Here is a 22225-nt window from a genome sequence, read left to right as displayed (position 1 = left end):
GTGTGTGTGTGTGTTCTTGTACATCTATCTTTGTGAGCACCAACTGGCATTTCAGCCACAGTACATTTTGGCTAGTTGCCACTTCTTCAAAGGGCACTTTAACGATCAGAGTTGAGAGAAGTTATTTAGCTGTGATGGTAAATATCAGGGGATAAACAATGCATTACATCAAATAGGGTCCTCACAAATATAGGAGTACAGGTGTCTTTGTGTGAGTGTCCCTGCATTTCAGGTCATATGTGAGTCTTACCTGTGCCTTTGTTGCGGTCCACAAAGCAATATTTCAGTTCGTATTCTTTCAGAATTTCATGGACTTCCTACAAAGAAAAAGCAAAACAGACAAAAGTTAAAAGAATGAAATGTTCAAACAACCGTTTAACTTTGAAATCAATAAACTATGATGTCATCAAAAGGATTCCTCTCTAACCCAACTTGATGGCACGAACAATATATTTTCTATTTATCTCACCTATCATTTGTTAAATTCATCTCCGTCAAGTATGATGGCAAATGCCGTTATCATATTTATGACTCTTCACTATCTGTTTAACATGTTTTTGGTAAAGAACAAAATATTGAATTTTTCAACTCAGATTTCCAGTCTTCTTTACCTATTCAATTAAAAAAAAAAATCCAACCATTTCGAGGGTTTAAGAAAAAAAAGAAAAATCTTATTATCTAATTATTAATTAAGTTAATTGGTGGTCCACCAAGTAACCTGTTAATAATTTTAAATGTTTAGGTCTAAACACAACATTTTAATCAAAAAGGAAACTATAGTGAAATGAGTCCAGTGAATACAACTCTGTCAAAAATGTACTGAAATGAAGTCAGACTGACGACAAGACAGTTATTACTGATAAATAATTATCTGTTTTCGATAACAGAAAAGTACTCAAACACTAATTGTGATAACTTGACTTTAGACAAAATCCTCCAATAAATTGATTCAAGTAATTGAAACTGTAATTTTTGACACTAAACTTTCTGATTGGAGACTTCTTAACAACAGGAGTTTGTTTCGAACGGTTAATTATGTTTTTATTAAAGTGTATTAAAGATGAAAAGCTTTTCGTCGGCTTTCAGGCTCACAAGCACAGCAGCCCAGCACACCGCACTCCAATCCACATGAGGGGCACACACTGACGCATATCCAAGTCTCCTGCAGTCGTGTTTTTTGTCTCTTTAGTGACGGTAATAAATGAAGTGAAACAAAGAATAAGGAGGAAAGAGAGAGGTGCAATTGCACAGCAAGAGATCCTCACACTGTGTTACGAACTCCGCTGCTCACTGCTAACTCTGTTATCCTTGGTGCCTTTCTGATTTTTACTGTTATGTAACCGCAGAGTCATTACTGCACACGGTACAAACTGTTCAGAGCTTGGCAACAAGTGCTTTTTTTTTTTTTTTTTTTTAGATATGCTCCTGTGACATGAGAAACCTCGTGGCTCCAGTCACTGTCAAAACTGTCCAAGAGTGCATCGGACTGAAAATGAGGCAGATGCGGAAGTGCCTTAAACTGCAATACCATCGAGTGCCACTAGAGGTTGGCTCCAAAAAGCCTCCACCTCCATAGACTCCCATTCAACCAGTCTCATAAAATTCTCGGTCAATAAAATTTCTCCACGAGTTATTTCAGTTTTGCTAGACGCTCCTTCTTTTTAGTTTTCTGGAGGTCCATCTGAAAATAATCCCATCATTAATTATAAAATAAGGCTCAAAAAGCTGTGTTTTAGGGGGGTTGTCTGTTTCAGGTCACAGCTATCGATGGGTAGGCGTAGTATCGGCGGGTTTCCAATCAGATGGAGTCAGATCCACCGCTCGCTCCCCTTCAGCTCGTCCAAATATGGTCAATTCCAGCTCCAAAGCGCTCGTAACTAGCAAGATGGCGCCGGGCAAAATTCGAACTCGAGGCTTCATAACAGCCGCTCACAAACTAATGGGTAACATCACTGTTGGTTGCCGTTTGGTGCAAACACACTGAATCCACCGTGATCCTGCATGTGTGATGAGGTATGCTTTGTCTTTTCTTTCCATTATGTTCCTACCCTATTTCATTCAAACCCAGTTAACAAATGTGAAGTGGATGCTTTTCCAAGAGCAAATAAAAGAGGTTATCAAAAGGGTCTTTAAGAATCGATTAGCATTGAGGAGGACACAGCTGTTCTGTAATATCAGCTAATGCTGCCCATACGCTGCGCTTTTATTCACTGTCAGATAATGCCGGAAATGTTTTGTTTCCATTCAATGAAAATACATAAATGAAGTTGGAGTTGAGTTTTTTTTGTAATGCAGTAAGCTGTGGTCACACAATGCTCAAATGAGTGTGAAAGCAGGTTTGACATTTCTGGGAGGTCAGGTGTGCAGATACTTCACAGAAAACATCCCTGCTTCCATTTATCACATCTTTTTATTAAAAGACAAAATATCTACCTCCAGAAGTCAAAGAAAGACAGGCTCGATTAAGTTCTCTAATGTGTACATTGTTGTCTTTTTCTAACCACCATCCAGCCCACTAACGCACACAGAGCGGCCATGTTCCATATCAGAGAAGGCCATGCAAGGCAGCCCACACAGCAGGTCAGCGCGCTCGCCCTTAAAAAGAGTGAGCTGTAATCGCTGGGAGGGAGAAAAAGAGAGAGAGAGAGAGAGAGAGAGAGAGAGAGAGAGAGAGAGAGAGAGAGAGAGAGAGAGAGAGAGAGAGAGAGAGAGAGAGAGAGAGCGAGAGAGAGAGAGAAAAGAAAAAGAGGTGTTTTGCTTTGGATTTTTGCTCCATATTTATCTCTTTCGAGATCCATCTGTCCTGCTGCAGGCAGAAGAGGTTTCTGAGAAATGGCAGCATGAATCTGAAGGGAAAATTAAGAAAAAAAAACACCTGAAACCAAAACAAAATCTCCAATTTATTACATAATTTCTGCCTGTATTTGAGTCTTAACCTTGACATAATAGTTGAGATCGCTGCATTAAAACAAGGGAAAAATAAGACTTGATTTTAGAACATACTTTGAACAGTGGAAATGCTCTCCACCACACTGGCAGATTTCTTTGCCTGTTTAGAAAATAAGAATGCGTCATGGTCTAAAAGGACTCCATTACAGCCCAAAATGACTCAGCGAGCAATGTTTTCAGGGTTTTTTCCTGGTGTTATCATGCCCACACATATCAGCCCACACGCACTTGTGCCATTACAATACAAGGCCGTAGACAATTAAACTATAAGGCAAACACAAAAACAATAAAATAGGATTAAACAATTTAGATCAAACGTGAGGATTTCAGCAAAGTGATTGAAGCTGTTCCTTGCAGCCAAAGCTGCACGTCTTTTTTTTCTTTTTTTTTTTATATGTGCTTATCCCTCAGTTTAAGTGCTTACATGCTTCAATTCACTTAATGCACTGGGTTTCTTCTGTATCAAATTTCCTGTTGTTTTTTATCCTGCTCTTTCTTTCCATCTTTTTCTGCCCATAAAGGATGTTTCTGGTGGAAAATCTGAGCTCTTGTTTAAATGAGAGTACTGACACGAAGGCTATAGATAAAAAGGACACCATATTGCCTTCATGGAGGAAATAATGAGTGAAGACAATAAGCAAAAAAAATAGAACTGAAGTGAAGTGGTGTGCAAGAAAATGTAAAAACAGTCAAATGGCTCAAGCTCTTTTTGTTATTAGTAGTTCCTCCTGTACTGGACAGCACACAGACATTGCAGAGCACTTTGTGACATTAAGACGAGGTGAAATTATACCACTCAGTGTTCTTCTCTCTCTGGAGCTCTTTTATTGCATGGCCCGCTGTTATTCTGTACTTAAATTGAGCTGAAAGTTTGTTTCTCTCAGCACTGGCACATCAGAAGACATTTAAGGACTATTTTTAGGAGCACAAACAATCCTGCCTCCCGTCTCAGCCATACAATTTACCAGTTGAGCTCACCATGCTGCTCTTCTTTATGATATTCCACTTTGCTACACCCTATTTCCTTTTACATCCCATGTTTTAATGATCTCTTTTCTTTCACTGCATCTAATCACATTGTTGTTCAATAATGTTGCACTTTGCTTCATTGAGATTCCCACAAAACTATCTGAACAGCTTTCAAATGAACACATCCCCAAGTGTTTCAAAGCAGCCAGTGGGCTCAGTCAAGAGACAGAAAGGACGGGCTTGGTGATAACATTCCAGAAAAGAAAAAAAAAAAAAAAAGATTCCTTTCAGACGTGATCTAGGATTTAAAAAATGTTTTTCAGACTACAGTAACAACAGACAAAACATAATTCAAAAATGTCTTTCTATACGAAAACAATGTGCCTTGCCCTTGTAGGGCCGGGTATAGTTAAAAAATGTCTAATTCTGATACCTTGACTTTAGTAACGGTTCCTGAATGATACTTTTTTTTTTTATTATTACATATTAAGGTACTAATCTTCAGTTTTCATGCAGTTCAGATGGGGAGAGTGTAACCCAGGTTGTTCTTTGTCGCTATAAATAACAGATGTCCTCTAAACACCTCACGTGCAAGTTACTGCTTGATGCTCTTTTGACCAACGTTAACTAAACGCACCACATGCTATTGGTAGACATTAGTGAGCCAGACACTAGCTGCACAGAGAAGCCTTCAGTTGCTGCAGTGCAAGCAAATCAAAAATGACTTCAAAAAGAGTGAAGTAAGGCATTCGAACGTTAGTTTTACCAGGTTGAAACGGAGGGATATTTTCTACGTGAGCGGGACGCCTAAGTAAAGGCTACGTATGGTAAACGCTGCGGCTGACTGACGAGGATGAGATTTACTCGCGTTAACGTAGCAAATTATGAGTTTTAAAAGAAAACATGTTAGTGTGGATGTAGCTTGGATGATGTAAATAAAAATACTAAGAGCAGCTCTATACATGGAGGAACACTTGAATGATTTGTTAAATGTTATGTTGCCAGTTGTATTATTGTGTTGTCATCAGCTGCTGACATCATTTTAGAGCTTTTGGCTAACGCATGACACACACAACAAAACAGCAATGGCTTGCTTTAATGATATAATTCTTGACAGCTTTTTCTCACTGTTGTCACTGGTGTTGTTTGAAAAAAAAAATGCAGCTGTGTCAATTTAGGCATAACAAAAACTTCCAGTAAGACTAGAGCAAACACTAACACTCAACTTGAACTAAATCCACAAACTGCAAATAATAAATCACCCTGGTTTTAATAGTCTGAGTTACACTTAAGTTACATTTTGTTCCCTCTTACCGCTACAGAAGTGAACATAGTCAACCAGAAACAGTTTCTGCGTGTAAAGCTTTTCCATAACATAACCAAGAAAGTAATTCTGTTCATTCTGTGCTACAATGTTCCCTCTGCGTGCTGGAACACTTTAAAAATCTGACATTTCCAGTAAGTCCAGTCAGGGCCCCGAAACTACTGCTTAAAGCCCACAGCCAAATTCAGTGCTAGCATGTGTGGGTGCACACTTTGGTGGAGCATTAAAGCAAACCGCCCTGAGAGGATGGGTTTGATAAGGAATGTGAGAGCAGCCTGGTCCGACACCTGGTAAGACTACATGTATGGAACATGAAATAACTAGCAGCACCCAAACGTCTGATAATCTCCTTCACACCTGTCGGCTTATTCTCGCTAAATACTGCAGCTACTTTCAGCTGTAATTCACTGAGGAATAGCTGCAATGCAAGAGGAGAACAAACCAAACCAACTTCCACCGCAGCCTCATCAACGTTATGTTAATACATTTCATATTACTGCTACTGACTGCTACCCACAACTTGAAAGCACGCACACCTTCCAAATCCCAACAACATATTGTGTGACGTGGCGAATCAAACCATCTGATTGGCTGATCAAATCAATCATTTCAATGAGCGTTTGAACTTAAAAGTAAAAACATTATTGGGCTTATGCGGAGCCTAAGACTGTTCCAGCTCAAGCTCACTGCAACCACGTTGTGCTGGAGTCCATTTTTTTGGTCTTGCCAAAAAAGTAAATTTATCAGGGACAAAGTTTCGTATCCGCTAAAATAATTTTGGCCAGTTCAAATGCAGATCCTTGCACTACACACTTGTTAGGTTTTCTCCACCTCCAACCGCTTCAGTGCTGCTCTCATTCACCACAGCACATCATTTTGCTGCAAATGAGATTGAAAACTAGAGTTTCTCACACCAGTGTGTTCACAAATTTGAACATTCACCAACACCAAGCTCGGCCACTGAGTCAGGTAAAATACAGCTTTAAGACTCAATCTCTCCTCTATTGCTTATAAGCGAAGACCAGCGTGCATAGCATTCACAAAGGGGTATCTCACTTTAAAACAGATTTTAAATCCATGATGACAGACCAGAATTACCCTCGTCCCTTGTTGGGTTAAAGTGCTCTCTGAAAGCCGTTGCTGTGGAGTGTACTGCTTCCCTTTTTCACAGCAAACAGTTTGACTTCCTGAAACAGCACAGGTGAAACAGATTTAATTCAATTACATCAAATGTCGGAATAACGCATGACAGTGAGAAAGCATGCACAATATCCCCGACCCCTAAAATTAGACCAACTGAGTGGCACCCAGTAATGATTGATGTTATCAATTACATCTGCACTTTTCCTGCTGTGACATGCCAGAATCTTTCCTGGTTAAATGAGTCATCAAGGAGTCGCATTCATATCCTATTCAAAGCTCAAATAGTTTTGATCAGGACATCAAGTATTTTCAAGTATTGAAAAAGCTCATGAAAAACTGAGGAGTGACAAATTTAGTCAGCAACAGCGGCAATTTCTACATATCAATCGATATCTAGGCAAGTATCAAATTGTATCTGCAGATTGGGAATCAGGACATCCCAAATAAATTGAAAAGGTGTCTTGAGCAGACTAAGTTGCATTTACCATAGATGTAAACTATGACAAAGGTGTTTCATTACTAGCCTGGCGTCACCCACATATTTTCAACCTGCTCACTTTGGGGGGAGGGTCTCCGTCATTTACAATTCCGGTGAATAACATTATGTCAAATGTTGGTCAGTATCCGTTAAAGGCTGCTGCAATAGTTTCAAAATGAACCCCGAGTTCTAAACCCTTTATGATGCAATGATTGGACACAATGTCCGACAGAGCCTTACCAGACCCTTATATGTACGCAGAGAATTTGTGTCTGGGAACAATTTGTTACTGCCATTAGGCTAAAATGTAGGTGGAAAAATGTGTTTTAAAATACATGAAAATAGCACGTTGATTTCGGGACAGCAGTTCCGGTAAACGGTCAAAGTGACCCTCCTTCAAACAGATGACTTCCATTTAGCATCAGTGTCTTTAAACAAGCCTTTCTATAACTCGCCACATCAAACCGTCCCAGAGAGAGAATGTCTGTGTGGATTAGTTAAGTGTGACAAGCGTTATATTGCTGCGATATCTGTGATTTACAATGACACGGCTCATTCCTGTATTTGTCAGTAACTGTCCCTCCAGTCACAGCTTCATTCAGTTTCCCTCAAATAAAGAGCAACAGCCCTGCAAATTGCCTTTTAACTGCTTGTCACCTGTTGTTTTGACCCTTTCGCTGTTTACATTTGTCAGTATTTCTAATTCCCCTGTTGCACTCTGCGATTCGGTCTGAAGATGATCACATTCTATACAGAGAACGTATTATAAAAAAATTTAAAAAAAATTAAAAAAAAAAAAAAAAAAGGTAATGGAAATGGAAGCCAAACTAGAATGATTTTCCCCGTCAGACAAAGAAGAAAGAGAGGAAAGAAAAGTGTGTTTACTGTGACACCTGTTCATTCACTGCACAAACAAGCACACACACATTCTCATTCTTCTTTTGTCCTGCTGTCATAAATAAAAAGGCTTAAAAACACAAAAAGGGCAGCTGGGGAAAAGAAGCAGTGGGCTATCACTTCATCTCGGTGTGTGTGTGTGTGTGTGTGTGTGTGTGTGTGTGTGTGTGTGTGTGTGGGAGAGATGGAGGGACAGAGGTATTAAGGGACAGACTCACTCCGTGTGGCCTCCTTACCAGCAGTTACTGCGTCCTTGACCTACTGATAGAGTGATATATGCTACAGAGAAAGAAGAGGAGAGGAAGACCAAGACCAAGCAGAGAACTGCTCCCATGCTACAGTAACTCGACAGTATGGTTGGAGATTATTAGCATTACAATCACTGCATCGTTATTATTCACGATACCAGAGCTGCGCTTATAACGCTGAAATCATACAAGAGGGTTTATGAGCAGTGTGAATATATTCCTGTCACCAAAATGATCTGTACCAAATCTGATTTGACCAATATACATTTTCAATAACAACCTTTCAATAACACAATTTTACCATAAACACAATTTCTACTTTTTGCGTGTAAAAAATGACAAATAGTTTCAATTTAGGACTCAAACACACTTCGACATAACAGCAAATGTTGATGATAATGAATGCATGACAGAAAAACGGTGTAAAATGTTGCCATTCAAAAGAGTTCCTTTCAAATGAATGAGACATCTAAACAGCTGAATTCTGTTACAACATATAGTTTAACAATTAGACTCATATTAACAGGAAATTATAACAACACATCTGAAATATATCTAGAAAAACACAGTTTTACATATTTGGTTGTGAGCCAAGCTGTGCGTGCATGTGTGTGTGCGTGTGTGTGTGCGTGTGTGTGTGCGTGTGCGTGTGTGTGTGAGAGAGAGACAGGTGGCTCAACTCATGCACAGCACGGATCACTGGCCCATCAAATGGCTGCCAGGAGAGCTTCTTAGAATTCGAGAACGCTCACATATTGCGAGCAGACAAGCAGAAATACACGAGCGCAGGCATCTCTCGCTCTCTCTCGAACACATTCACAGAATCTTCACACCTTGTATGTATGCTAGTTCGACACCCTCACTCGGCGCTTGTAGAATTCTTTCGTTTAAAAAGTTTGTTTTGATTTCTCTCCTTTTTATTTCTCTTTATCTCCCTTCTCTCTTTATCCAGGCTCTTTTTTTTTTCTGCCTTCCTTGACATCTCCTTAAACTCTTTTCTCTCCTCTACCTCATTGGAATCCTTCTGCTTTCTCTCGTTATCTGTCCTTTTCATTGCTGAACTCTATGTCTGGTTAAATTTTCACGCCGAGTGACAGCTGGAAAGAATGAAGAATACGCACGGAAACAAATCCCTCACGTCCATCAACCTTCTTTTCTTAATTGTGAAATGGTGATATGAGGTTCTTTAATGTCTTAAGTAATCTCTTTACTTTATTTGTTCTGGGTTTGGCTTGCCCACCTCAGATGTTTTGTTCACTTCCAGTTGAGTAGAGACAGATGATGCAGTAAAGCGGCGCAGCAGGACCAGGGATTCAAACCCATAATCAACCTCAGCAGTCACGGCACATGGTCCAAGAGGTGCACGACACACCGGCTGCCAAACTCCTCATGTTGCAGTGCACTACACAAACAAGCTCCCACATAAGAACTTGTTGAATTGTTTTGCACAGTGTTCGCCAGTCCACGATGCATTTTTGTGTGTAAGCTGTGAATCTACCACCCTGGGTCACATGTTTCCAGCTTTGTTACTTCTTAGTTTTTTTGGGCAATTTACAACATAAACATTATAAAAGGAGTTTGTGGATATTAATTGCATTTGATTTTAGGTTGGGCCGATCTGTGCACGTGTAGCTGTTGCTTCTCTTGTTTCCAAACAGAATTGCCAACTTGACTGACTGAACAAAGATCTACTGTAAGTTGCCTCTGAACTTGCAGATCCCATGTCATGTTATCCACCTTTCAGGTACAGTAAGTGGGAAGACATACAAAGTTTTGCCCTTATTTTTTTCTTGCTGTGCCCAAGTATGTACTTGATAATTAAAGAATAATATGGTTATTGTTAAAATAATTTCAATACTATGCTAACGGTACTGATACCTTCACTTCAATACCGGCCTCTGAAGTGTTGGTGCGGATGTAGCACCGAATGACAATTTGGCACCGAATGACAAGGCATTTTTTTATTCTATAGTATTGAAGCAGTTCTGTCAGTGCCGTAAAAGTATCAAAATTCAGCACCCATACAATATGAATAAAAAACTACAGCAAAATATGCAGTATTTATCATGCTATGAAATAATGACAGCAGATTAATTATTGTGTAACTGAAATTCTTTTGGAATACAGTTTGGCCTTAGTATCAATGCCATTATTTATCAGTTTCTGAATGAATGTTTCAAGGCCCGGAACTCAGTCTCTTTATCAAAGACCAAAGTCAGGAAATTGAACATTTCTGGGAAATGTAGATAGAGCTAAGGAAGCACAAGAAATAAGCAGTCATCACCCTTGCAAGTGACCAAAAAAGGTCTAAAAATAGATTTCCTTTATACCTTGATAACTCCTCAGTAGGAAAATATTGTTTAAAAATCTTCACCAAGAAAAGTTACTGCTGTAGTATATCATGTTGGGGTTTTCCCTCTTGATTTCATGCTGTCAGATATTCGACCATTAGAGCTATAGCATCTTACAGGAAAGCACTGCCTCAGCATTTAGCTTCTGCCTCTGTTCAGTCAAACCCCATCTATTGCTTACGTATGTCTTCATTTTACTTTCTCCTTCTTAGAGTATCTTTTTGATTTGATCTCGGTGAGGGCAGATCCAGTGGGCTGAAGGAAGCAGGTGGCTTGCCCTGAGACAGGACAGATTCTGCTGTCAGCCGGCGTGTCCCCACTTCCCTCCCCTTTCCACACCCACTCGTCTCCGCTTGGCTCTGGCCCTGAAGCGACGTGGCTCAGGTTGGGGCTTATTTTTCCCACTTAGCCAACAGTCACTTCGCCTAAACATATCAGCAGAGTAATTTAGTCATTGGGTAAAAAATTCATTATTTTTGTATGAGTTGGCTCGCAGTCTACGATGTGTGGGGTTTTCCACTTGGGATAATATAAATTAAAATGTGTTGAGGTGTTTGAGCCTCATTTATCGGCAGCCTACACTACTAGCCTTCAGGAAAACTAAAAAGATAATATAACCCCAAAATTTTGGTTATTTATCAAAGATCTACAATACCAGTGCGAGCCTCAGAAAAGTGCTTGGTAGATACATTAGCTTCCATCATTCATACAGCCCTGTAAATGGGTTTCTCTCCCCACTGTTACATTTTGGTGTTTCCAATTTGATTCCTAAATACTGACCATTTTCTTCCTTTTTCATATACTGTAGGTGTGCTTTTAGCAGGCACAATATGCAAGTCACTTTTTCGATTGAGACAATTTCTTAAAGATTTGGCAGCTTTGTTGGCAGTGTAACCCTCCCCAAGCTCCTTATATAATAGTTTTTTACTTGCTTCTAAGTATGTAAACTAAATATCTGTCGCTTCCTGGTCCGCTTTCTTCAGTGAAATTAAAGATAAAAAACCTTGCAGCTCACAGCTGACCTCGTACTTGTTACACCTCAGAGTATTACTTTCTGACACTGCCATAAAACATGGGAGTACATAACGTGTTGAACAAAAATCTTCACAGCACTTAATGCACATTCTGGCTTTGAATTTAAGTCAAAACCTGGAGGAGAGTTTTAGCATGATGCAGCATGATGCAACAGAAAAAGCAAAGCAACTGTAGAGAAACGAGGAGACTGGCAGAGAAGCTCGCAGACATAAAAACTAAATGGCCTCTTGTAGTCATTGTAGTCATACACCAAGGCGCCAGTGAAAGCACCCCATACATCAACAGGCTGGATGTGGGAGAGTACGAAATGTCCTCTGTACTTGCATCACACATTTTTGTATTACCGACTTTCTACGATCGAAAGTGGCTTAACATTACTTGACTCAATCGAGACATTCGGTCAAGTTAAACAGTCTGAAATAGAGTCGAAACTTTGCCATAGATATATTTAGATTATCGGGAAAATGATTTAAAAATTATGTTTATCAACAGATACACTATTGAAATGAACAATTTACACTTGACTACACTGAACTTGATTAACTAAATTGGAATATAAATTTGGTTGTTTACAATCATTTTGATTGCCACTATATCAATTTAATATGTAGTTAAATATGTTTGGCAGTAAGCACACAAACGAACTGCTAATCAGACAGCAGAACATCTTCTGGCCATGGTGACTTGGTTTACTTACAGAAAAGCGATACAAAATTTAAAAAAAAAAGATTTCTTTATTAACAAAAAAAAATAAATTACGTTCCTGTTTGTTCAACTTCGGATGTCAAGTTTTGGTCATGAATTTCCCAGTATGTTACTGTGGTGAATTCAACAGTCGTTCTGTTAGATGGATAAAGTTTTCTTTTTGTATTTCTCCGCGGCATACATTAGTGACATTTTTGTCACTTATTTGATTACAACAGAATGACAGATTGTTCCCCGTGGGTAGAATAAAACTCCTGAAAGTGATTTACTGTATGAAAATAGACCACTGACACAAGGGAGGATGGATGGGCTCGTGCTTCTGACTTTGCCATCAGCATCTCACAAGAGAAACTAACATCCAGAAGAGTGGGCATTGTGTACTTTTACACTGTAGTAGTCACTTGCTGGATTTATAGTGTGGTCCCTCTTCTTGGGTGACAGAAGGGGAACTTGGCATGGCTTACTCTTGTCATTTCAGATGTGACCTCTATAATTATTGACACGTTTGCACTGAGGGAGCTGCCACTGACTGGACTTCATGTTGTTAACTCAAACACATGAAGTCAAGTGTTTCTGATCAGACATAACCTAAACATCTGGCACTATTGTTGAGGTGTTCAATTTTTATAACATGTAGTTTCGTTACTCATGAGGTTCTGATCAGTGTGGACTTCCCCTCCACAGCAATGTCAAACATGCAGATCAGACATGTGTTTCTGATGTCACAATGATCTTTCTCCAGTGTACTTTCAAAAAAATCTCTCTTCAAATGTTTGATCATGTTCTTCATTCATGTTAGCCTGGTTCCGCCCACCTATCGGTCACAGCTTCAGTTTTCAACGTGATTATAGTCTGGAAATCCTGTTTACGTTAAGGTTTGCTCAGCCACTCTGAAGGGCGGACCAATCAGTGACCAGTGGAGGTGGTTAAGTGCGATGACGTTGAAGTCAAGCGTTTGTTATTAAATGTGGTTCCAACAATGGCGGTGGAGGTAGAGCTAGAAGAAGCCATATGAGTTGTGGCGACGCTAGAAAATATTGAATTGAAGCCGGAGTCTGCAGTGGGCATTTGGTGTTGCACTCTGATCTCATTGGAGGACAGTTTCTGTTGTTTACAGCTTGTTGAGTTCGCCATATGGTGGTCAATGCCGATTGGTTAAAGGCTGCACCAGTAGATTAAAAATGAACCAGAAGTCTACGCCCACCATACGACTGGAAACAATCCCCAGTGGAGCGTGCCATATATATATATATATTCATGCACTGAATTCGGGTCTGGCAGCACCAGGCTACATTTGTGCATTCAAAGCATCACAGTTATGTGGTGCTGCTGTACAAACGTGGAGGATCCAGGAGTCGAACAAACAGAGAACAGCAGAACTGTGTCAACCGCCTGCTCCATCTCCCCCCGACAAACACGCACAACCATTTACACGCAACAATGGCAGCAGCTGTGAGCAGCAGGCAGGCTGATTTTGTAAGGTCCAATCACAGTTTAACCAACGCAAAGAGAGAAAGATCCGATTGGAGAAAAGTTGTTTTCTTTTTGGAAGTTAAAATTTCTCTTTTGAAGGAAGTTGTGCAGTCGTAGTTCAATCAAGAAGGTCATGTTGTCTCAGTACTTCTCACAGACACTTGTTATTTACTTTCAGCTTTTTCACCAATTCCTCTACTCTTCATTCTTCCTGTACTTGTCCCATCCTGTTCTCATTCCCAGGGCATCAAATACACTACAGATTTGTAAAAGCAATTGGCATGAGAGAGACACATGTGATGGTCATGTGATGGAATAATGATGAGACCGGTGGTGGCTGGATGAAACCAACACAGGACTTTGACCTGATGTTGGGGTCCATGAGAAAGCAAAAATCAATGTGGATTTTTTTTTTAGTTACATTGAGGTAAGTTACTTACATAATGCAATCTATTTAACTTATTTAACATACCCAAGTTTGGGTGCCAAAACCAAACCAAACTGGGACTGGACACATTTGGCTCCAACCTAACCACATGGTTGGTTCTTGGTGGCTACAATTTATACCTTGTGCATATGTACTGTATGAGAAGCTAGCAGGCTCTGACAAAATGTCAGTATTTGACGCCCGGGGATGAGGGGTTGTTTACCAAGTCAATGCCTTTCATATGTTCCTCCCAAGCCTTTCATCCAGTCAGCACATTCCACCTCCTCCGTTTACTCTGAAACAGTTTATTAAAATGACCTGAAATAAACATTGTGCGTTATCAATTTATAAAATGCTGTAGATCAAATGGTTGATAATGATTTTAATCAAATCACCCAGCACTAATTTACAACACTCGTCTATCTCCTCTCCACCATCATCTTCGACCTGAAGTGGCTCATCATCAGAGGTCACAGCGGATCTCCAGCCAGGTTCATTCTCTCACCCACAGAAAGTCACCTTCATGTTTGAGCCGATGCCAAATTATGCCATAAAATAAGCAAATGAATACACCGTATTATCACGTTGGTCTGTTAATGTTGTACCAACAGTCTAACAGGCGTTACTTGAAATAGTTGTGTCACAAACATCTGCAAAACTTTGAGGTGATGAATGCCACAGAAAACTGCTAAAACACAACCATGTCTGTGCACGCAGCCTCAAAGGTAAAGGAGGTGATAAAGACTGCCCACTGTCAGGAGTGGCAGATTTTCATGAACATCTGCTAGTGACACTCACACACTCACTCTCACACACTCACACATACACATCACTGCATGTAAAGCAGGAGGAGGAGGTGGGTGGAAAAAGAGCAGCTCAGGCACACGCTGCTCAGTCACATTTACAGGTATTTGAGTTTACCTGTACATATGCAAACACAACTGCCTGCACACACACACAGACTCCTGTTGTTCAAAAGGAACATATAAACATGCACACATACAGTACATGTGTTGTATAGAATTTGTGCTTTTCGAAGAAACTGAATAATTCAAGTTGGCAGAGGACCCCTCGAACACAAACAAACAAACACACACACACACACACACACACACACACACACACACACACACAGCTCCTTGAATTTAATGAAGCATTTGTATTATTCTAACTGCTGATTGCATAGTCGGGGCACAGACAACATTGTTTACCGAACTATTAGGGTTCAACTTCGAGTGGAAGTACTTATAACTAATGTCCCGTCCCGCAGCATGTCAGTGGCACTAGGGTCCAATTTCTGAAAACAGGAATATAAATAAACAAAGGCGCATGTGTGAGTTTAGCTTATTAGCTTCAAAAAGAAAGAAAGTAACAGTGTTTCTCTGAGGTTGAGCGCTTGGATGGAGGGCAGGATAGACTATGAGGGGTGATCACAGTCTGAGTGCTAAAAGACTGTATGGTGTTGAATTATAGTGTACTTTTTTTTATTTACTAATGCATCAAATCTTACTAATATCCTTCTCGTAAAGCCAGGAGTATTACCTCTCTGACCGCTAAGATGGATCAAAGCCTGTCCTCCTGTGCTTGTCAGAGGGTGCAGCTGTATCAGCAGCCGAGCTGCCACAGCTCTGGACAGAACTAAAGCACAATCAGCAGCAGAGTGTCTAACGTTAGCATCCTCGACAGATTCCGATTGTTTGGAGTCGACGCCTGGCCATTAATAAATTAATTTTGTTGGATTTTATTGCACTTAAAGTCATGTAGTTCACGTCAACTCGAGTAATTTCATTTTCATTTCCCCCGTCGCTCCACTGCTCCGCTTTGTGTGAGTGTGTTTCATGCCCTTCGTGAAACACACAGAGATCAGAGGGGACAAGAGAAACCAATGTGACCGTCAATGACAGCAGAACACAGTAGAGATTTTCACACTGAGAGACACGTGCACATAAATTAGGTAAATGACAGATCAAAGAATTTGTTCGAAGAGGTTGTTTGGTTTCTGTCTGTCATTCTGTGTTGGCCCTGTGATGAACTGGAGGCCGATCCAGGGTGTAACCCACCTTCACCCAAACTTTACTGGGATAGACACTGTACAGGATAAAACGGGTAAACATAATGAATGGATGGATGAATTTATTTGGAACTGTCTTTCTGAGCTGAAACTTACTATAAAGCCTCATAAAGCTGAGAGGAGCTGCAGATTTGGGTGATAACTCTCTCTGGGTAAATTACTACAAGCAACACCTTCCACACTCTTACATCTTTTGCAGTCCTTTGAAAAAGTCATTAGGAAAATATCAATTACAGCCACTTAAACAACAAAAGAAAACCCAAAGATATCCTCATCCTTCATGAGATTGTTTTATCCTGCTTGTCCTTTAACATTATAGTCTTTCATTCCCACTCTGCTCTCACCAAACACTTCCGCCTCCCCGTCCCTCCCTTCTATTCGTACTCCTCCACCTTCTTTCCCATCCCCCACTTGTCCCTGAGATGAAGACTGTCAGCGGGACCATATATCTGACACAGTGCACCACGGACACACACACACACACACACACACACACACACACACACGCACACACACGCACACACACACACGCACGCACACACACACACACGCACACACACGCACACACATCCAGTCTACGATGGAGTGTTCTCTAATGGGGCAGCGGGTATGAGGGGAATGGGAAGATGGAGTAAACTGTGTCGCTGAGTCCATCAGACAGGCTACATAAGGCAGTGACAAGGACTTTCCTTTGCCAGGAATTCATAACCTTATGGAAGATACTGTAATGTAATGTAATGTAAACACCAACACTATGAACGTCACTGGATTCCTGAAAATGACGGAGAAGAACAGCAATAGGATTTAAGCCCAATGAACAAACAAGATATAAAATCTGGCCGAACGAGTATTAAAATTGATAGGGTGTAGAGTGTTATCATTACTGATTAATTTTGATTGTCATTTTAATTAACTGATTAATAATTTAGAATATTAGAATTTAGTCTAAAGCCCCTTTCCCCCTGCCTGTATCAACTCGGCTCGGCTCGACTCTCCTCACCTTTTTTGATTTTCCATTTGGCAAAAGTTTTGGATAGTACCTGGTACTTGTTTGGTATCACCTCCATCGAGATACCAAGTGAGCTAAGCAGATACTAAAAAAGGTACGTGAAAACACTGCAGACCACTGATTGGTCAAAGAAAATCGTCACAATTATTGCGTTCACTGCGTTTGCAACATTAAATATCCTGCATAACGCCCAGCTAATGTAGCAGCTGCAATTTTTTTATTCACTGGACTACTTGATTAGTGGCAACGCCTGGAGGGGGAAGAGACATTCCCCAGTTTGTGTCGGGTTGAAGATGACGTCACAAAAGTTTCATGCAGCATTGCCATAAAAGCATTGAGGGAGTCCTATCTGCATTGGAAAATAAAATCCAGAAAAGTACCTGGTAACAAAAGCAAGGAGAGTCGAGTAGATTAGAGTCGGTACCAGCAGAAGAAAAGGGGCTTTAATGTTAGAGAATAATGCCCCAGGTGTCCTTATCAAATCACTTTTGTACCAACTGTTGAAAAACCAAGAACAATATCCAATCAAGGATTACAGCCAAAGCAGCAAGTCTTTGTATTTGAGAAGCTGTCAAAAGAATATGCCATGCATATTTTTTTTTTAAGCGATAAATGAATAAATGAGGGATTTTAAATTAAAATGCAGCACGCTGGAGTTGTATTCTGCTCTTAATGGTGAGAATATTTGAACACAGTGATGTAGTTTAAAACATTTTTGTTAATGGTTCATTTCTGTCTAACAATCACTGGATCACTGTGAAATCTCCCAACATCAGATCCAAAGCCTGCGCTCATGTCAATTCAACAGTATCACTACCAGTCGAAATTCACACCGCCTATTGTCAAAAAGTGTGAACTGCTCCTTTAAATGGATGGATCTATGCAGAACGTTCAGCAGGGCAGGCTTCATGCTGCTCTGCTCTCCGACTGCTCTGCTAAGGCTCACTAAGCACATCACACTCCATCTGACACATAAATAAGAGGGGAAAACTAAATTCCACTTCTGTTGCTTCACATGATCCAGGTGACTTTTCCCTGTTTCATCCCTCTGTTCCTCATTTGTCACACACACCAAGCAGTTGCACTCTTTCACACTCTCTCACTCTCACAAACACCCGGCAGAGTGCTGGCAGTCCTCTTGGCAGCGAGCCTCTGAGACTGTTGGGTGCTACAACCCTGAAGGACCACACCATCAGCACGCTCCCTCATAAAGGCCTGCATGCTGACACGAGTGATGAACAATGCCAGGGAGGAGACAATCAAAAAGGTCATGAAGTTTTATAAACAGTGATGTCACCCTGCATTCTTTGACAAGAAACATGCATGCAAAGTCCCTGCATGTACAACAAACATAAAAGACAAGGGGGATCTGCTTTTGCTTTCACTAAAGTAATTTGATTGAAGCCAACAGTTTAAAACTAACATAAAGTCAGAAATCATAGATTCCACCTGTCATGTCTGCCATGACCACAGGAGTTCTCATTGTTCTTTATGCTGCTCAAAACAATATTTGTATAACAGTAGAGACACGGTTGAGATCTTTAACTGCTCAATACAGTGCTGTGTGTGACACATTCAGTTTAACAAAAGAGGCATGACGCAAACAACAGGAAAACTATGACGTATTAATGATTACAGGTGCATGAATACGTTCTATAGAAATGGAAAAACAGTGGACTTCATGTGCAGCCTGTCCTGTTGCAAGGAAAGCAACAAACTTTCCTTGCCGAGTCATCACAATTTTGAAATGCAAAGGGAGGCCAGTTCAGGCATATCTTTTCACTGACGTTTTTTGTTTTTTTTTAGGTTTGAATCAATAATGTCTTAACATAACTATGTTTAGTGGCCAAATTGTACATCTTAAGCTGTAATCAGCTGTGAGAAATACAAAATACAAACATCAAATATATATTGAGCCTTTAAATACTATTTGGGGGTCGCCTACCTTTGGGAATAAACAGCTGCAAAGAAGTAGACATATATCGTACTTGTTTTAATAAGAAAAGTGTAAAAACAACACACATAGCCAAATGAACTTATACGTTTGTTTTCAAATGAACTATTTAAGTTTTATTAAAAGTCTATACCATTGAGGATTAAAAACAGCCTTTTATCCCGGATGATCATGGGGAAAATTGATGTCACTATAATCACTAAAGGTCAGACACCGTGTCTGTCATAACGCACGGATTAAACCGTGAAAAGTGCGACAGAGAGTGCAAACTAAACTACTGAGCATCACAGGCGTGCCAACAGTCTCCGTGTGCGTAAAAACTGAAACCATTCTGCGCCCCGCGACTTTTGCCTGAGTTTCTCCGCTGTAAACTGACGTGTACCTGGTTAGTGGTGTCAGGCGGCAGGTTCTTAATGAGGATTTTCCTCCTGTTGCTCAGCTCCTGGCGAGTTTTGGCCAGCCTCTTCTCGATCTCCTCCGGCTCCAGGTCCGGCAGGTCGCGGAAGCTAATCCCCGAATCGGAGGGCTGCGTCGTCGTCGGCGCCGCCGCCGCCTCCTCATCCTCCGGCTGCCGGCTCTCGGGGCTGTCCATCTCCGGGGAAAGTGCGCTATCCCGGGCTAGAGAAGAGTGAACGCTCGGCGGCTGGATGGATGAGGCTGCCGCCATCTTGGGTAGCTGAGGGAAAAGTGCGAGGAAAGAGAGAGAGAGAGAGAGTCAAAGAGAGGAAGCGAGTGCAGGTGGGAGGTGTGTGTGTTGGTGAGAGAGGAAGAGATAGAAAACCACTGACAGTCGCGAATAAATGCAAAGAGCTACCACTTTAGTGAGACGCGTAAACTAGTCCTAAATGGATTTATTGTTCTTGGAATGAGCAAATATATTTCATCTGTGTATGAGAGTTATTAATCAAAGCCTTTGAACTTGCAATCTCTTGGTTTGTTCTTCTGTTATTCTGTTTGAATTGGAAGATAACAGTGACTACAACCATTATGCTCTGTTATACACACGATTTACTCTAAAACTAACGAAACAAAAGGAAGGTTAGGATGCAGTGATGACAGAGGAATGAAACTTGTTTATATGAGCAGTTTGAGCTCACATGGTTTCCAGCATGTCGGGCTGCACCTCGGAGTCCTGGCGACCCCAACTGTCTGCTGGATGTATAGGAGCCAATTAACACTGGTCAACACAGTCAATGATAAACCAAACGTGTGTGTGTGTGTGTGTGTGTGTGTGTGTGTGTGTGTGTGTGTGTGTGTGTGTGTGTGTGTGTGCGCACGCGTGCCTGCACCTGAACTGGCCCAACAAGCAGCTTGTGATCAGCTGCACTGGAGTGTCTTTAATTTTTGCTGTAACAAGACTGTTTTAATATCCTGAAAATACTGAATAGATAATGACCCACGTGTTGAATCTGCAAAATGTTGTGTGCAGTAGCTTCATTTTACACAGCAATCAACCAGTAAATATGTGTGCAACCTTGTGCATGTGGGCACAAAGAGAAATTAAATTCTTATTTTTATTCTGCAGCCCAATTAAAACATTTCTCCTTTTGGTCAAAGAGAGAGAGAGAGGGAGAGAGATCGAAAACATTCAGTGGAGAATATCTCTAAACCGTCAGAGCTTCCCTGTTCCCCATGTGCAAAATGTGACCATGAATGGCTGTGTGCCTTGCCTCCTTTCTCCCCAAGTCGCCCAATGAATGCCAACCTAGCAGCCAATCGACCCAGCCAGCCAGCCTGCCAGCCTGCCTGCCTTCCTGCCTGTCTGTCTGTCTCCCTGCCTGCCAGCCTGCCTGCCTGTCTCTCTCCCTCCCTCCCTCCCTGCCTGCCTGCCAGCCTGCCTGCCTGCCTGCCTGCCTGCCTGCCTGCCTGCCTGTCTCCCTCCCTGCCTGCCCTGCCTGCCTGTCTCCCTCCCTGCCTGCCCTCCCTGCCTGCCTGCCTGCCTGTCCACCGTGGGTGGAAAGCTGCTCCTGGCAAACACAAGGGGAGCCAAGCTCCCTGCCGAGTCCTCACAATGGCTATGTCGTTTCCGCAGGCAGCATGAGTCGCCGACAGACACACACACACTGTATAGTCACACTCAGAGGATGCATTCACACTCATGTAGGCACACAAACATGTCAACAAGAACACATCAACCCACTTAGGAAATATTGAGAGCGTGATTATGCCGAGGCCTGTAAGAGATGGTGAAATCAACCTCCATGTTCTCTCTCTCTCACCATCTGTGTGGAGCGTTTCTTGGCTGATCGAAGTCCAGACAATCACAGTTGTCAGTGGGTGAAAATGATCTCACGTTGCCAAATGGCTGAACCAGTACAACTGAAAAGCAGTGACTGTGTGTGGACTGTTTGTGGTATGAATGCTTCAATCAGGCAGGCGCTCAATCTACTCCAGAGCAGAATGGCCTCAAGAAGAGGATAATTTGTGTAGTTTTAAACAGAAGCAATGGAGGATAAGCAGCATTTTTTTTTCCTCTTAATTACTCTGTCTCATGCATCATTTTGATGATTCATATGTACTAAAACTCTGAATCATAATCTACAGTATCTCCTCCTGTATATGTAAATTTTCCTGCATATAATGAAAACTACTTCCAAAAGGCAATGATAGCAGCTGATTATGTTAAGGACACCTGCTTTTTAGGATCTATTGCTTATAGATTAAAATAGTTGTTAATATGGACTGTAGACCTTAAATGATGTGTTCATTACATGATTCGTTCATCAACAGAAAATCACGGAGAAGTTATTTTATTAAGCAAAAATGCAAAAAATAGTCTTGTTCCAGCTTCTGAAATGTGACAATTTGCTGCTTTACTTTGGTTGTGTACCATTGATCAGGGAAAACACCATGTTTTTACTTTTATGGAACAAACTAGTACAAAAAAGCATCTTAGTACCAACCCTCATGGACATAAAGCTGCTTATCCTGATCTGCAGCAGGCCGTTTTCTGCCATGCTCTCACATTGCATTACAGCTGCTACAAATCCAAGCCATCATTTTTTGTCCTCCAGGAAATCAAACAGTGATAAATGCTTCTGAACATTCATCCTGTAAATGTATATTTTCTGTCCAACAACCAGTGCAATCACCTGAAACAAAGACGTTCTTTACACTTCAAAACACTGCGGAGAAGTCAGGTTGTGAGCCAACAGCATCTCAAACAACGGTTGATGCCTGAATGCTGACAGA

At 41.1% G+C, this 22225-nt stretch overlaps 1 protein-coding gene across 2 annotated transcripts in view; it reads right to left on the bottom strand.

Moving 5' to 3' along the window:
* The window catches only part of raver2 (ribonucleoprotein, PTB-binding 2), a 110405-nt gene extending 90253 nt beyond the window's left edge, over positions 1 to 20152 (bottom strand). For both annotated transcript variants that reach the window (XM_069153168.1, XM_069153169.1), the window contains exons 1-3: positions 20131 to 20152; positions 19416 to 19709; positions 251 to 317 (exon numbers count right to left, since the gene is read on the bottom strand). In XM_069153168.1, coding sequence (XP_069009269.1) covers positions 251 to 317; positions 19416 to 19700 — 352 coding nt within the window. In that variant the 5' untranslated portion in view covers positions 19701 to 19709; positions 20131 to 20152. The remainder of the gene's footprint in view (positions 1 to 250; positions 318 to 19415; positions 19710 to 20130) is intronic.
* Between the last annotated feature and the right edge of the window lie 2073 nt (positions 20153 to 22225).

Source organism: Embiotoca jacksoni, unplaced genomic scaffold, assembly GCF_022577435.1.
Source record: "Embiotoca jacksoni isolate LCO1_2020_lvr unplaced genomic scaffold, fEmbJac1.0.p SCAF_19, whole genome shotgun sequence".
Lineage (NCBI taxonomy): Eukaryota > Metazoa > Chordata > Actinopteri > Embiotocidae > Embiotoca > Embiotoca jacksoni.
The sequence above is the reverse complement of the archived record's forward strand: the minus strand, read 5'-3'. Positions and strand labels throughout refer to the sequence as shown.